This window comes from Hyalella azteca, unplaced genomic scaffold (assembly GCF_000764305.2).
Source record: "Hyalella azteca isolate HAZT.00-mixed unplaced genomic scaffold, Hazt_2.0.2 contig12081, whole genome shotgun sequence".
Lineage (NCBI taxonomy): Eukaryota > Metazoa > Arthropoda > Malacostraca > Amphipoda > Hyalellidae > Hyalella > Hyalella azteca.
Genome location: NW_025942049.1, coordinates 14845 through 28089, shown reverse-complemented (window position 1 = coordinate 28089; position 13245 = coordinate 14845). Strand labels below are relative to the sequence as shown.

Sequence of the window (13245 nt, the reverse complement as noted above, 5' to 3'; positions counted from 1 at the left end):
TGTAGTGCACTAGATGAACTGACCATCCATATACATGCATTTACTGCTTCTCGTAACAATGGAAAATTAGGACAGTCAAAATAGTTCATAATTGGATACGTTTATTAAATGTCGGTTCTACGTTTTTTTAATGAAGTGATAGAATCAAATTACGAATATTAAATGTTTAATGAACAGTACCTATAAGAAGTTAGACGCAGTGTAATATGTTTTGCACTCATTTTAATATTTTACCGAGTATAAAATTGCAATTTGTCTCATATACATTTTTCTTTATTTCTTGAAATTCAAAATTTTTAATTTATATTTGTTGTTATCTTGGCACATATGAAAAAAACTAACTAGTAAAGCTAAAAATTCAATCAGCGGACTTCAGTTCAATTGGTTTTATGGTTCAATTCCGTTGCCGTCTTTTGTTTGCTGGGCGTCCCCGCGCTTGACCACAAATTGGTTTATGACACAAGCTCGAGATGGAAGCCTCAAGCTCGCACATTCCTACTTCAGGGTGGACTTGCTTCAGTACCTTGTAGATGTAGATGGCGTAGCTCTCACGCCTCTTCTTCTTTTTCTTCTTATCTCCCTTCGTAATGGACTTCTGGGCCTTGCCAGCCTTCTTCGCAGCTTTTCCGGATGTTTTAGGAGCCATACTTGCAACTTCACTTCCAGGTTTAAATTCGTCCTGAAATTGCGTGCAACTTAAGCAAAATTAAGATCAAAGTCTCCAGTTTAGCGTGCGGCCATTAGGCCTAACGCAGCTGACGACTGCAGCATGCGAGCAGCTGGTACAGCATTGGATCGCTCGTTGGTAACAGTTGGGTGCGCAAATATCTTCATATAGTGAGGCGGCAGGTAGTTTAATTATAAACGTTAAAATTCCTGTCGTTTGTTGCAAAAGGTAAATCTTCATCATGTCTGGACGCGGTAAAGGCGGCAAAGTAAAGGGAAAGTCCAAGTCTCGTTCTTCGAGGGCTGGACTTCAGTTCCCCGTGGGTAGGATCCACCGTCTCCTGCGTAAAGGAAATTACGCAGAGCGTGTTGGTGCTGGTGCGCCAGTCTACCTAGCTGCTGTAATGGAGTATCTCGCTGCCGAGGTTCTCGAACTTGCTGGCAACGCTGCACGTGACAACAAGAAGACTCGTATCATTCCTCGTCACCTTCAGCTTGCCATCCGTAACGACGAGGAGCTCAACAATTAAGCTTCTCTCGGGAGTGACCATTGCTCAGGGCGGAGTTCTGCCTAACATTCAGGCGGTTCTGCTCCCCAAGAAGACGGAGAAGAAGTAAAATCATAATCTCGATATTATAACCGGCTCCTCTAGGAGCCACAATTATGTTCCGAGAATATATTCGTTTCATTATTCGCTAGATGCCAATTGTAGAAAATATTTTTTCGCCACTTCTGACTGAGAGGGTATTTTTATATTTAAACCAATATTTCCATTTTAGTTCATTCAGTTTACTATTTTAGTTTTTTATCAACGTCCATTCGGCTCAATATACTGACGAAATGTAAAGTGGTGTGTTACAAAAACGAAGTTTTGTAACATTTCAAATATATTTATAATCCGGTCGATGAAGTACGACGTTAACGACGAAGCTCTAGAGTGAAGCAATTTGTCATGAGCTTATTTTTCGATAGATCTTGAGCTGAACAACTCGAATACGTGTTAGCTGCGCGCCCAATTTCACCCTGACAAGTTAGCATAGAGAAACCTATTCATGGGAGGGTATTTTATATTTAAACATATATTTCCATTTTAGTTCATTCAGTTTAGTATTTTAGTTTTTATCAACGTTCATTCGGCTCAACATACTGACGAAATGTAAAGTGTTACAAAAACGAAGTACAATAAAGCACGACGTTAACATTCATCCCATACATTCAAGTAATTGAGCGCGAAAGACGCCGAGCTTGTTGGCGCTGAAATTACGTCGAGCGTGTTGGTGCTGGTGCGCCAGTTTACCTAGCTGCTGTAATGGAGTATCTCGCTGCCGAGGTTCTTGAACTTGCTGGCAACGCTGCACGTGACAACAAAAAGACCTCATGACTCCATACTCGTTACTCGGTATTCTATACCGAGTTATGTCTAAAAAATATTAAATTAAATATAAAATATATTAAAATTGGCATCTAGCGAATGTTAATTTCATGTAAGAATTTTCTTGATAACTTCTATTGATGTCGGCATCCATGCCAATGCTCAACACGAAGATCGAAAATATATATATTTGAAATATTTTTACTATATTTTTTAATAACTGGTACATTAATGTCTACCATTTCTTTCTACAGTTTGCTCATGAAGCGCCGCACTAACAAGCTTTCACAGTTGCTCGTACAGATAAGCCTCAGCCCTGATCTCTATCACAAAAGGTTGATAAATCAAAATTACGCCAACAATGTCCAACATATATTCAGCGAATATTCCATTATTGTCTCCACCTCAGAATTTAGAAATATTCAACTATTAAATTTGCTTTGGTCGAATTCGGCAGTGAAATGTTCTTCCATCTATACAAGTGAAGAGTTAATTGTATAAGGTTATTACTGGACTCTGTTATACTACTCACAAGTCCTTCAAGCCTCTGTTATTTCACTCACAATTCCCTATCCAAGTCTTTATTATACCTCTCACAGATCCTTCAAGTCTCTGTTATCTCACTCACAATTCCCTCTCCAAGCCTTTATTATACCTCTCACAGATCCTTCAGGTCTCTGTTATCTCACTTACAAGTCACTCCAGATGTTATCCCACATGTGCTGCAGCTTAATTTCAGGTCTATGAGAACGTGTTTAAGCTGCCACATGCTAGCTTCTTGGTACAACTGGATCTGATCTATGCTTTCTGGAAATGTTTCAAAAGCAATTAGAGTGCATGGTAATAATTTAAATGTTCTGTACGTATTTTTTTAGATAACTGTGTGATATGACAGTTTCTGACAAACAGCCGTCATTGTACCTAAGAACTCTGTTATCTATAACTGAGCAAATTAACCTAGAAGTTCAACTTTAGCGCACATTTCTAGTTTTTCTCAATATTTTTTTTTCAATTTCAGATTTCCAAGCAAATTTACTGCATTTTACCAGTTTTTCTGGGTAGATATTTTCCCTCCTAAACTTAATCCGGCCATTTACAAACACATGACCCAACCTAGAGCCGGTCATGAGTTTGCTGAAATATTTTAATTTGCTGAAGATTGAATATAATTTCTTAAGCAATTGAGGGGCCCTAAAAAGAGCCAGGTTGTACTTAAGAGCGTCTGGTTAAGCCCTCATTATGCCGCAAATTCATACTCCTTAGGCACGTTCTCCACGGATGCGGCGAGCAAGCTGGATATCCTTGGGCATGATAGTGACACGCTTGGCGTGGATGGCACACAGGTTGGTGTCTTCGAAAAGACCCACGAGGTAAGCCTCAGAAGCCTCTTGAAGGGCCATCACGGCCGAAGATTGGAAACGCAAGTCAGTCTTGAAATCTTGGGCGATTTCACGGACGAGCCTCTGGAAAGGCAACTTGCGGATGAGCAGCTCAGTGCTCTTCTGGTAGCGCCTAATTTCACGCAGAGCCACGGTCCCGGGCCTGTATCTGTGGGGTTTCTTGACGCCTCCAGTGGCGGGGGCAGACTTGCGAGCAGCCTTGGTGGCAAGCTGCTTGCGTGGAGCCTTGCCTCCAGTCGATTTACGAGCGGTCTGCTTGGTACGAGCCATGGTGAATCTTTGACGAAATTTCACACTAATAGTGCGAGCACGAAAGGGTCTCATTATATTGACAAGATGAGGGAGAGCTGAGTATTCTGCAGACGTGATTGAGATTCAGAATGGTGGTGAAAACTGGTCGGCAAGCAATACTTCTACGCAGCGGAAAACAGTCCCTTTTACTCGGGCTTTTGCCGAGTGGCTCCTATATAAAGCGGTGTGCGCCGCTTCTGCGGTATCATTTCGACTCTAGTATCAGCTACGATGACAGGTCGCGGTAAAGGAGGCAAGGGACTAGGAAAGGGGGGCGCCAAGAGGCATCGCAAGGTTTTACGTGATAACATCCAGGGTATCACCAAGCCCGCCATTCGTCGGCTGGCTCGTCGTGGTGGCGTCAAGCGTATTTCGGGTCTCATTTATGAAGAGACTCGCGGTGTGCTCAAAGTATTCCTGGAAAATGTCATCCGTGATGCCGTCACCTACACCGAGCATGCTAAGAGGAAGACCGTCACTGCCATGGATGTCGTGTACGCTCTGAAGAGACAGGGCCGTACTCTCTACGGCTTCGGAGGTTAAATAAAATGGCCTTCATTGAGTCCGCACCTGGAGACCGGTGCCGTGGACTCGGACCTTTTCAGGTCCACAAATCTATCCAGAAATAATGTTCATTGTTTTCTAGAGCTATCTTCTAGCAAGATAGTAATACCGATCGAAAGCCTCTTGCAGTGTAAGAGTTCTTTTTTCGAACCCCATAAACGCTTCTGGCCTCAGTGGAATCAATCGAAATGAGGACTGTTTGGAAGAAACTTCTATTAGTAAGTTCAGCAGTCTTTGATGCATGCACACAGAAACTCATTATCACAAAAGTTCATAAATGAAATTAACATCCACCTCGTGCATTTACGGCGCGATTATTCCCAGAAAATGAGCGTTTCGCTTCCAACTCGTTACATAATAATAGATTAATGATTTTCTTCTTTCGGGTATATTAATGAGTTGTTCATTTTAAAAATTGGAAGCAGATAAATGCTCCTACAAACTGCTTAGCTCGACATCTATTAGCACCTGATTGAAATTCCAATGCAACAAAGAACTTCAGCGATGGCATACGCTCGAACCTTGATACAAATAGGTCACTGTGCTTTCATAGACAAAACTTGGCATCTAGTGCATGAATATGCAACATAGCGGCGAGATGTAAGTTTTCTTCGAAGTGATCAGCATTGTTCTTGCATTCAAACTCTTTGGTCAGTTTTCCATGCAGTGAGGGTAAATCCTTCCAGAGAAATTATTGTTATTAGCTGCATTGTATCAAATTTAGTTCGTTGAGTAACGAACAGCGTCTGATGAGATCAATGACCGAAAAAACGAGGGTACGAGCGTAAATGAGCTATAGGAATACAATGAAACAAGAATATATTCTCGAAACATAATTGTGGCTCCTAGAGGAGCCGGTTATAATATCGAGATTATGATTTTACTTCTTCTCCGTCTTCTTGGGGAGCAGAACAGCCTGGATGTTAGGCAGAACTCCGCCCTGAGCAATGGTCACTCCCGAGAGAAGCTTGTTGAGCTCCTCGTCGTTACGGATGGCAAGCTGAAGGTGACGAGGAATGATACGAGTCTTCTTGTTGTCACGTGCAGCGTTGCCAGCAAGTTCAAGAACCTCGGCAGCGAGAAGACCGCCGTCAGGCTGCTGCTTCCTGGAGAGCTGGCCAAGCACGCCGTATCAGAAGGCACCAAGGCTGTTACCAAATACACCTCTTCAAAGTAACTTGATTGCAAGGTGGTTGATACCATTACTAACCCGGCTCCTCTTGGAGCCACAATTATCATCACGAAATTTTATCAGTGTTTTCATAAGATTAAGAAAATAACTTCGAGGCCTGCCTCATTAATTCGCTAATTTACACAGAACAATTTACTAAGCATTCCTAGATTAATAATAATTATTAAAATTATTCAATTATTATTATTCATGAACGTAAAGTTCATTCACGCGTAAACCTAACTTAGCATCACGTTCCTCTTGAAACTTTCCCTCGCTTCTGGCATTTAAGACACGCTTTCTTTGAATTTACCATGATAGTTTTCTTGTCAATATTCCTGGTCTGGAAAACTTTCATTCATTCAATACCTTGTTAACATGCCAGAAAAATTGCAGGGGTTGCTTGATGCTACTTTTTTGTTACGATGCAATCAAGAATATTCAGAGTTAGCATATGCCATCAGTTCATTAATTGCCTAATACTTTAATCAAAAGTAATTCGTGAATCAGCACTTAAGACTCAATATACTAAAAGTTTGATCATTAATCGACGTCAGTATGCATTACTACATGAACAAATGTAATAATTTTCTCAATCCCACAACAAACTTAATGTTTGAACTGCATCCCGTATACATTTTCATATAAAGTTACATTAGTAGAGTGTCAATAATTTTATTAATGACTTTTCAACAGTTTGCCCCAGTGACCAAGTAATCATTTCATTATAAAGATAACTTGTTTGCTTGAGATCACTTGTTAACGACCGCTTGTGTTGTTGTTTTGACCACTTCAATAGTAGGAATGTGCGAGCTTGAGGCTTCCATCTCGAGCTTGATGTCATAAACCAATTTGTGGTCAAGCGCGGGGACGCCCAGCAAACAAAAGACGGAATGGAGCCATAAAACCAATTGAACTGAATTGTCCACTGATTGAATTGTTAGCTTTACTAGTTCCTTAGTATCCTTAGTATTTGTTTGGGACATAGCAGTCCCAGGCCACGATGGATCGCCGCCTCTGATTATCGTTCATCCGCCCTCATTTGGGCCACCTGATGCACGATTGTTTTCTTTCATATGTGCCAAGATAACAACATATATGAATTAAAAATTTTGAATCTCAAGAAATAAATACATAAAGAGAAATGAATATGAGACAAATTGCAATTTTATACACAGTAAAATATTGAAACAAATTTAAAAAATATATTACACTTTGTCTTACTTCTTATAGGTACTGTTATTAAGCATTTAATATTCGTAATTTGATTCTATCACTTCATTAAAAAAACGTAGAACTAACATTTAATAAACGTTTCCAATTATGAACTGTTTTGACTGTCCCGATTTTCCATTGTTACAAGAAGCAGTAAATGCATGTATGGATGGTCAGTTCATCCAGTGCACTACAATGTCCGCGGTCGTAAACCTTAATGACATCTCGGACACGAGCTTGATTGACGCTCTTCTAGAGGCGACCTATTGGATTCCAAGTTATACAATAGACTAGACACAAGAGCAAGATGCATGATTGTAATTAAGCTAAATAGGTTGGGTTATTATTTACAGTTCCTATAGCTTTTCTTGGACAACTAATGTGGATATAATTGCTGTATAACGTAGTCGGAAAACGGATCTCTTGCATTGAACTTTCCAGGTCTCATAGCAGAATACGTAAAATACTTAGTTTACAATAAACTTTCTGCGACCTTACAATTGTGAACATTTCCAATACACTCGTATATTTTTGAGCCAAAATATTTTTAACTAATTATCTATAAGACGAGTTGATTAATATAAATAATTAAGAAAGTAAAGCAGTCATAGTCCCAAGCTACATCTTCGGCATAATTGGTCCACTTTGGGGAGGCTTCAGCTCTCTTAAAGTCCGCTGAATAATTTTATGAACATTTATTAGAATTATTATTCCTATAGGGTAGTCACATAAAATCAGAGTCAAGTATCCATCGATTCAGCATAATACAATAAAGTAAGAGACCTGTACCATATACACCTCCAAAAAGTGTAAAATTGCAAGCTAATCACACTCTTAGTTCAACAACTTCTTTATAGTTTTTCACTGTTTTCATGCCAGAGCTTGCATGATTTTTCTTGGATTTTTATATTGAATTTCAACTCTCCTACAACAGTATTAACGTTTTTGCCCATCTAATGTTAGCAATCAAACGCATGGAATCAGAAATATTTGGATTAATGACATAAATACTACCAAACGTTCCACAGGCAAGACGACATAAATGATAAAATGCATTTAATTTGCACCCGGAAAACACTGATTTCGCAAAAAGTTTCGTAGTAATATTAACGATAATTCTTTTATATAAATTATTGAACTTACTTGTGATTGACTGCGATAAATCTGAAATGATTGCGTTCTCAAACGAAAACACATCGCACGCTCCAGAACTACTCCTCACAGTGACATCTATCAAGTGACTGACAGGCCAGCCAATCTGCCATCGTAAGTTCACAACCTGCTTGGCTGCTAACGGCAGACAGGGTGCGATCGAGTCCTAACACCGGCATTCGTTAACAGCTAATACGGACATAATTATTACGGGGATACATATTGAGCTAAGCCTCTTAAAATGGCGATTAAGTTTTGACAACTAAATCGACAATAATTCGGTATAAATTGGCTACGTTTTCGCTGTGATTCTGATTGGGATTCTAGTATCAAAAGCTTTCTACAATACGTTATTGTAAGCGTTATCAGAATACAATGTAAGTTACATTAGTTAAACATGCAACCTGTGTGAAAACTTCAAACACTCGCAAGATTGTGTAGTAAATAAATAGATTTGTTATAATTACTTCAAGATGGGTTCCGATTTTGAAAACTTATACAGTGGAACAGGTGCTATAACTTGGCGTTTGGCGTGCAATTTAAAAACGAAGAGGGAGAAAAAATATTGACAACTCTGGCAAGAGCGTATAGTGAATGAATTGCTGTGTTTTTAATTAGGGCAAGATTGATTTCGACTTGAAAAACTAGTGCATGCAAAACGGGTTAAAAATTAGTATTAGCATCATATTCAAATCGAAGCGGGAGGGCACCACCATCGAAGCACCACCATTCAAATCGAAGTGGTGCAGTTGATGTCCGATGCAGTCAGACATGGTCCTTTTTGTGGAGAAAACTTTAATCAAACACGGAATATTGTAATACATATATTCATCATATATTATTTCAATTGACTTTAATTAGTGCGAAGATCATAACGCTGTGGAATATATCGCGACAAAATATAAATTTTGTATATAGTATGGTGAGTAATGATAATCGAAAACGATGATAGATCACAACTGGGCAAAAGAAAGGCCATGATTTATTTATAAAAACAGAATCGAATATCTTACATATCATAATTTGTGTAGCGTAGGTAACTCATTTGGGAGTAACTTCAAATTTCTTAGGACTCAAATTTTCCACCTTCAATATTGGGGGAATAAAATAGCTTTGTTTTTGACACAAAAGCAAAAATATTCACCGATGTCTCGATGAAATGTTTGCTAAAAATATGCAAATTAGAACAACTGCTCATGAGCGTTATAAAGCACCCGAAATCGCCAGGAATTAATTTTTCAAGTACATGAATATTAAGCGGAAGTTTATTTTTCTGGACAATCTTATAAGTTATTACTCACCTGGAGTGGGTGCGGCATGTGGTAAGTTCCTGTACAGTAGCGGAGGCGAGTACCTGTGCCGGTAAAAATTAATTGAACTGATGTAGCATAATCTACGGCTCTCCTAATATTTGAGTTAATGGCAAAGAACATAATATTTTAGCACATATTTACATCTCGCAGAATGATAAATAATTTGATATCTGCCTTTAAGGGTGCCTTGCGATCTACATTTTTATACTGTTAATTTCTCGCACTAAATCTGGTATTAAAACCCCAAAGTTAGTATTAATTCCTAGAAATTGACAAATTTTGATATTAAAAATTGATTTGAATTTCTGACAATGTTCATGATGGCAAGGTTTCCTACCGTGACATATGAATAAACATTGTCGTGGAAATGTTTGAAGTTCTTGACTTAATTCATAGTAAAAATATTTACCTTTCGGCTGTATTAAATTCAAACGATGTACTTTTAACCTGAAAAATTTTCACTTTATTTATCCATTACCAACATCAAGCAGTTGTATTTATACCTCTATGAAAAATTTTGTGAATCAATTATGAAGATAGCCAAATTAACAGTTCTATAAGTAAATAATTTTAAAACTGATATAAAATGTAAAAATAAAATAAAAATACAAAAACAATAAATTGATTACACATAGGTGAATAAATTATGGATAACTAAATAAATTAATAGAACAATTAATTTCTACGATTCACGGCACAAACGTTCATCAATACGCTCTTGCTTAGAATTTGTGAGCTTGCAGCATCTCAAAATTATCAATAAATACTTTTTTGGCAAATCATTTATGAACTCCAGTACGTTTGCAAAAATTTCCTTCATCCCTTCACCTTCAGTAATAAATGCCTTGGGCTTATGGTGTTACGATATTTGCGAGTTTCATTTTCTAACAAAATTGTAACTTTCCTTCAACCTTGGCAACATCGTGTAGGAAGATTAAGTGTTGTATACATTTAGTCATTCACCAACATCTCTAGGCCGAGTCTCACAGCAGGTTCGTGTGTTACGTTACGTTAAGTATTTAGAACAGGTTTCTTTATAATTTTCTAAATACTGTTGTATTGAATTATCATTTCTTCATTTACATCTTAACTATCGATTATTCATTAGATTTACTTTTCGACAGGTTCATAAGGTGCCAATGGTATTATTTACATTATTATTCCAGTAATTCACGACCTCCTTGTTATACATGTTCTCTAATAAAACCTTAGATCCGGTTTCGTTAATTTTCAATTTTGCTTATCGTGTGGGTAATGCCTGGCATTTACCCCACAGACTAATTTTAACGCGCAGATATTTTTAAAAAGTTAGTTTATTTCTAAAGTTTTAGGAGTAATCTTGGGAGTAATTTTTCTGCAATTTATAAATCGTTCACAAACAAGACCGCAAATGATGTTATTCCCGGGCTTCTGTATGCTGTTTATGACTCACGTCGACGTAGGTTGTTTCTCCTGCAGCAGCGGCGCCGGCGGTGAGGTTCTCAGCTCGGAAGCCAGACGATGCAATTCTGCATCTCACTTTTCCTGTGTTTTCTTCAGTGACGGAGTAAACAGATGAGCCAGAAATCGAACACCGCTGTGCACACTGCAAGAAGTTAACTCATTTCAGTGCAGTAAGTAATTATTTGAAGTGAGAAATAAAGAGTAATCAGTTAAATTAATTAATAATGGGCAGCTCTGTATCAAATTATAACGAGATACTACGTAATAATTTAAATGGACTGTTTTGTATTGATAACGATCATCATATTAAATTTGAATGCTATGTATCAATTGAGCAAGTGATACTCTGCCCTAATCAGTACGGGATACTCTGTGCTAATATAAATGTGCTGAATTGAAAGACAATGTGTCACCTTGCAGAAATTAACTGCTCCACTCAATGTTTGGCGGAATAGTACTTGTATAATATGAATTTTGTGAGTATTGGGTCATGAATTATGGCAACGAAACATTTAGAAACTATGGTAAGTATTTTTCTTAAGAGTGAGATGAAAATCTAACTTGGGTAATTAATATTAAAGATGCTTCTTCACATTACTATGAAGAGTATTTGGGTGAAACTTTTAATTTTCTGTGAAGAAATAAAATCCATGTTTTTTCTGTACTCAGAAAATCAATCGTAACTTAGAATTAATGCCATCATTTATACAGTAAAATCGAACAATTGATTCAACATGAAAGTCTATAAAGTGCCAAAATAGACGAAAGAAGGAAAACTGCTTATTTTAATTCACCAACACTGACTAATGAACAGTCCCAGGCGTATCATAGCTTGAGAGAATAAAAATATTATTGCTAAACAAACTTCATTTGAGCGATTTATTGAAGATAATCCAATCGTCCTCTTTCACACATTGAGTGCGACATGACCAACAATGGGTTGAGGTGTTGCCAGATGGCCTCTGAAACGGCAAAATCCGCGACAAAAAAGGCCCAAAAAAATTCCACACTGGTATATTTCTTGATTACCGGGCGCAAATCCAATTTTCATATTTTTACTTTCTAAAATACAATAAAGAAGTACAGCCATCAAAATTTTTTGCCGTTCAGCGAAATTGAAAGAAAAACGAAATCGAGAAACTTAATAGAAAAAAAATCCATTCGGCAACCAAAATGGGTCATATCGCACTCAACGTGTTAAAAAGATTCATATTAAATTATGTAATAAAATTGAACTTAACAACCTTACCTGTATGGCAGACGATGTATAGCGCACCACTGCCGCGGTATCAGCGATACCGAACCCTGCCTGCGGGTGCACGCGGTACCGGGATGAGCCCGTTGATGCTACGCCGGTTCCGTGCAGCACGGACAGCAGCATCATGAACAGCCGAGGCCTCCTCAGCATTTCAGAGATGAATCAATGTTTCTTCAAATGAATAGATTTTACCGAATATGTTTTTTTCGAATTTTTCGTCTCTATTAAAGTTTTAGCCTGAGGAAGAAGTCGTGATAATAGTAAATTTTCCTATTTTGTGAAAAAATTAAAACTAGCTTTTGTTTCGCGATCGTAATTACATTTTTCGGTGAACATTCAGTTTTTATTGCCTTCTATACCACACATTTAGTCACCGGAATCTGTATTCCCACTTGAGCTCGATATGACTATGAACTATTTTGAAATTCGAGAAGCGTGTTCCGTTTATGAAAATTTGGAAACGCTGGCCAAAACTCGTGCTAGAGGCACCTTTTTGCTAATCACATAAATTCTTATATCTTTAGAACAATGCACTGTCTTAGGAATAAAAAATTTTAATTTTTTTTTTCTAAAGGGTGTGTTGTTAAACAATCACTTCTCCCTTCCCTGAAAAAAAAAATCGGGTAACGTCCAGACTTTTGCTTAGAAGTCGCTTCACTCGACATATAGTTATTCTGGGTCTGCTCTTTCATCCGATCGAAATCCGAGTCGTTCCGAGAATAGTATAGAAAGAGGGGCTATGGTCATAGTCTGCATATACGGGTTAAATCAGGTTAACAAACATTTACCCCCTATCAAAAACTTGTTCAATTGCAACCGAACAAAACCTGAGCATTTACTCCGATTGACCGAGCATCGTCAATATTTTTTAACCATATCTGTCAGTAAAGTTCGGACACTAGTCGCTACTAATAACGCAGGACTTAATGTAAAGCGAGCAAAGTCGTTTGGGTAAATGGGTTAATCTGACTTGAGACGATTCATGCACATAAATATTCTGACTGCTCAGTATGTTCAATCCAATCGATGTCCATTGTAAGATCCAATTTAAATTTGCTCCATTCTTAGCACTCTAACCATTTAATATTTTAATCAGCTCACCATTTTACCTTGCTTACCACGATGGCAGAGCTCATCTTGAATAAATTTTTTATTTAATGATAATCACCTGCAATGGCGCTCTCGAAATTAGCCTCACAAAAAAAATCGCTCCAGATCCAGGACTGCTCTAGCAAGGGCAATTGCATCGCTAATATCTAGAGTCTTCTATAACAAATTTGTCTCCGACGTTTACCTGATTTGCAATACATTTAGCGCTATGCTCCCGTCGAATGAGGATATTTCAGAATGTGATCCTTTTTTATTGAACGCGCACCCAAGAATTTACAGAGCAAATAAG

At 38.0% G+C, this 13245-nt stretch overlaps 2 protein-coding genes and 1 pseudogene across 2 annotated transcripts; 2 read left to right on the top strand and 1 right to left on the bottom strand.

Annotated features, from left to right (window-relative positions):
* The first annotated feature begins 868 nt into the window (after nt 1–868).
* Nucleotides 869–1284, top strand: LOC108683068 (annotated as a pseudogene).
* A 2014-nt stretch (nt 1285–3298) lies between these two features.
* LOC108683067 (histone H3) lies at nt 3299–3727 on the bottom strand. Its single transcript, XM_018172346.2, has one exon. It carries the CDS (start codon nt 3707–3709, stop codon nt 3299–3301), a length of 411 nt encoding a protein of 136 aa, XP_018027835.1. The 5' UTR covers nt 3710–3727.
* A 217-nt stretch (nt 3728–3944) lies between these two features.
* On the top strand, nt 3945–4344 carry LOC108683070 (histone H4). Its single transcript, XM_018172347.2, has one exon. The coding sequence runs from the start codon at nt 3962–3964 to the stop codon at nt 4271–4273; it is 312 nt and encodes a 103-aa protein (XP_018027836.1). The 5' UTR covers nt 3945–3961; the 3' UTR covers nt 4274–4344.
* Nucleotides 4345–13245: the final 8901 nt, after the last annotated feature.

What these genes read in the sequence shown, in the direction of transcription:
- LOC108683070 (XM_018172347.2), top strand. Translation starts at nt 3,962, where the DNA reads ATGACAGGTCGCGGTAAAGGAGGCAAGGGACTAGGAAAGGGGGGCGCC.
- LOC108683067 (XM_018172346.2), bottom strand. Translation starts at nt 3,709, where the DNA reads ATGGCTCGTACCAAGCAGACCGCTCGTAAATCGACTGGAGGCAAGGCT.